General features: G+C 36.0%; 1 protein-coding gene across 2 annotated transcripts; it reads right to left on the reverse strand.

Moving 5' to 3' along the window:
• Positions 1 to 693: 693 nt before the first annotated feature.
• On the reverse strand, positions 694 to 1,659 carry LOC126626607 (putative invertase inhibitor). Of its 2 annotated transcripts, XM_050295979.1 has the most exons (2): positions 1,062 to 1,659; positions 694 to 943 (listed from the first exon to the last, which is right to left on the reverse strand). In XM_050295979.1, exons 1-2 carry the CDS (start codon positions 1,537 to 1,539, stop codon positions 864 to 866), a joined length of 558 nt encoding a protein of 185 aa, XP_050151936.1. In that variant the 5' UTR covers positions 1,540 to 1,659; the 3' UTR covers positions 694 to 863. The 2 variants fall into 2 exon arrangements, with proteins under 2 accessions (XP_050151936.1, XP_050151935.1); XM_050295978.1 differs by having other exon boundaries at positions 915 to 1,656.
• Between the last annotated feature and the right edge of the window lie 1,450 nt (positions 1,660 to 3,109).

Below are 3,109 nucleotides of genomic sequence, written 5' to 3' on the forward strand. Positions count from 1 at the left end.
GGGAAAAAAAAAAAAAAAAAAAAAAGGTTAACGGGTGAAACGGGTTGAAACGGGTGACCCGTTAGCTTAACGGGTTGGGTTCGGGTGACCCGTTAAGCTTAACGGGTTGAGTTCGGATGACCCGTTAGCTTAACGGGTCGGGTTGAACCCGACCCAAACCTAATAAACCCGACCCGTTTACAGGTCTATGTAGATCTAAATTGAGTCTTGGTTCACCACACAAGTAGCCTTTGAATATCATGCGTAAGATTTGTTTGAAGTGCATATGAACATGCTTCCGCCTTTCAATTGTTAATTAGCTCTATGTATGTTGCTCAAATGATCTTAGTTTAGCCAAATTTTTCCTTCAACGTACAATCTCATACGCCCTCTCACATGTGACGAATTTTTTAGGCCAACATGCGGCCAATTTTAATTGAGTGATGGTTTAATATGTGGGCAAACCTTCCACTCCAAAACCAATTAGCAAATAGCAATCAAGACAATGATGCTACATTCGTTTTATTATCTCACCATCTACACGTCTAAGTTTTTACTTCTCACACACATTTGTTAAATTTTTTTTGTCATTAATCTTCTTCAATTCATCAAATCCAATGGCCGAAAATTCGAAGGGATGTGTGAGAAGTAAAAACGAGAGTGTGGATGGCACCACCTTTAATTTAATGTCCAAAAACTTAGTTTTACATACGATTATACAGAGAAAATGTTACAGTTAATTTGATTATTAGGATCATAGTACAACACAAAGTATGTTTCTTTAGCTGCATATAACGGGTACATGCAAAGGAAAAGAAATGTAACTCAGATGGCTAAGACATTTACCCCTTGCACCCGAATTCCGAGCTCAATTTTCCTTTCCATCAATATCGCTTGTGCAATAAATAAAAAATCATGTACTGAAGAATTAAAAATCCAGATAATTGCAGAGCTCTTATTCCACCTGAGAAATAATCAAGTTGCTGTAGACTTTGAGTAATTAAGCAAGTTACTTATGCAGAGTACAATATCACATAACTGAAAAAGATTGTAATTCTCATTTGTCAATGGAGACACTTCACCTTCCTTCTCCTTAAACCCTCCCTCACATGTAGTTGTTGCTTCCATGACTGTACTCACCCAGGTATTCGCCGTGCCGTAATCCTCACTCAGAAATGCTCCGATCGCATCCGCCAACGTTGTGATCGCGTCCGAGTATAGCTGCAAGCAATCCTTCAAGCAAACCAGAGCAAAAGGATCCAAACTTTTGTTATTCGACAACTCCTTTATGGTCGAAAGCGTGTTGGTTGCATTGTGCAGTGCCAGCTCCATTGCTATCACTGCCAGTCCTTGAAGATTAGTCACATGGCTGACAGGCACTGCTTGAAGAGAAGCTGCACAAACGTTGTAGCTAAGCACGTCGGATTCAGCTGCGCATTTTTCGCAGGTTTGGGTGATTATGTCAACGGATATTGCAACGGCGGAGAGTTTTTCGTGAGGAATCATCAGGAAAAACAAGAAGCCGCACAAAGAGATTGAAAAGGAAGAAATGCGATGCATTTTTCCTTTGCTTTTGGCTTTCTTGTTAATACCAAGTGAGGTATGGTTCTAAAAATGGAATCTGGTTTGCAGAAAAGTATATAGAGGAAGCTTCCTGGATTTGTGGTACTTGTTCTCTTTTTTCTTCTGCTTCCTTGTTAACTGATCACGCAATCTATTATACTAGTTAGCTGGTGTACTGATGTGCCAGTTTCTTCTTCTTTTTAAAATGCCGTATTCTATTTTAAACTACTTTAATTAACGGAAAGCCGGATGCAATCTTGAGTCTGGAGAGCCTAGCATGTAGGCCTAGCAAACGGATCGTGTCAGTCGTGTTCGTGTTGTTTTCGTGTAACACCTGTTATCTTAACGGGTCGTGTCGTGTCACATCCGTTACCTTAACGGGTCCTTAACAGGTCGGGTCACTTTACCCAACGGGTAAAGTGACCCGACCCGTTATAACCCGTTAAGAAAAATATTTTTTTTTCTTAAATTTGCACATACCACACATTGTCACATAAATATTACTTCAAAACATTAAAACACATTTGTCGTTTAAGTACTACATCTATACTTAAAAATAAGAGCCTCATAAAAAATATATTCATACACTACTAATCTATTACAAATATTAAATGTGCAATGATATGCAAAATGAAAGCGTTTTTGTTTTCAAGGTTGTGAAGCCTTTCTCAAAAGTTTAAACATTACCAATGGAACTCAAAGCTTAATGAAAGTGACCCACTAGTGTGTTTATTCGTACTTTCATTAAGTATAACATAAGATTTTGTGGTATCCACTAGTGTAAATATTTTAAATTGAAGATCGAATTCATTCATTGTATTCATATAGGATCAAGGAGTGTAGTTGTAAAAAATCATCAAAATCGGAGTTAAAATAACCGTTAAATTGTGATTTTTCGTTTATAACCGTCGAAAAATTTTATCCCATTACTTAATCTTAAAATGTTTGTTTTTTGCAATTTTTTGCGTATGCGATCTCGAAGCATATACAAACAAGTATGATGGTTAGATCATTGAAACTAGTTTCGTAGAATGCGTATCCCATCAAAACAATAGATTAACTAACACTTAAGAGTTTATTTTTACTTTCATTAAGTATAACATAAGATTTTGTGATATCCACTAATGTAAATATTTTAAATTGAAGATCGAATTCATTCATTGTATTCATATAGGGTCAATGAGTGTAGCTGTAAAAACTCATCAAAATCGGAGTTAAAATAACCGTTAAATCGTGATTTTTCGTTTATAACCGTCGAAAAGTTTTGTCTCGTTACTTGATCTTTGAATGTTTGTTTTTCGCAATTTTTGGCATATGCAATCTCGAAGTATATACAAACATGTTTGATGGTTGGATCATTGAAACTAGTTTCGTAGAATGCGTATCCCATCAAAACAATAGATTCACTAACACTTAAGAGTTTATTCTTACTTTCATTAAGTATAACATAAGATTTTGTGGTATCCACTAATGTAAATATTTTAAATTGAAGATCGAATTCATTCATTGTATTCATATAGGGTCAATGAGTGTAGCTGTAAAAAATCATCAAAATCGGAGTTAAAAT

This window comes from Malus sylvestris, chromosome 6 (assembly GCF_916048215.2).
Source record: "Malus sylvestris chromosome 6, drMalSylv7.2, whole genome shotgun sequence".
NCBI classification, from domain to species: domain Eukaryota; kingdom Viridiplantae; phylum Streptophyta; class Magnoliopsida; order Rosales; family Rosaceae; genus Malus; species Malus sylvestris.

Bases quoted from the DNA above. Each gene is read 5' to 3' on its own strand.
- LOC126626607 (XM_050295978.1), bottom strand. From the start codon at position 1,539: ATGCATCGCATTTCTTCCTTTTCAATCTCTTTGTGCGGCTTCTTGTTT.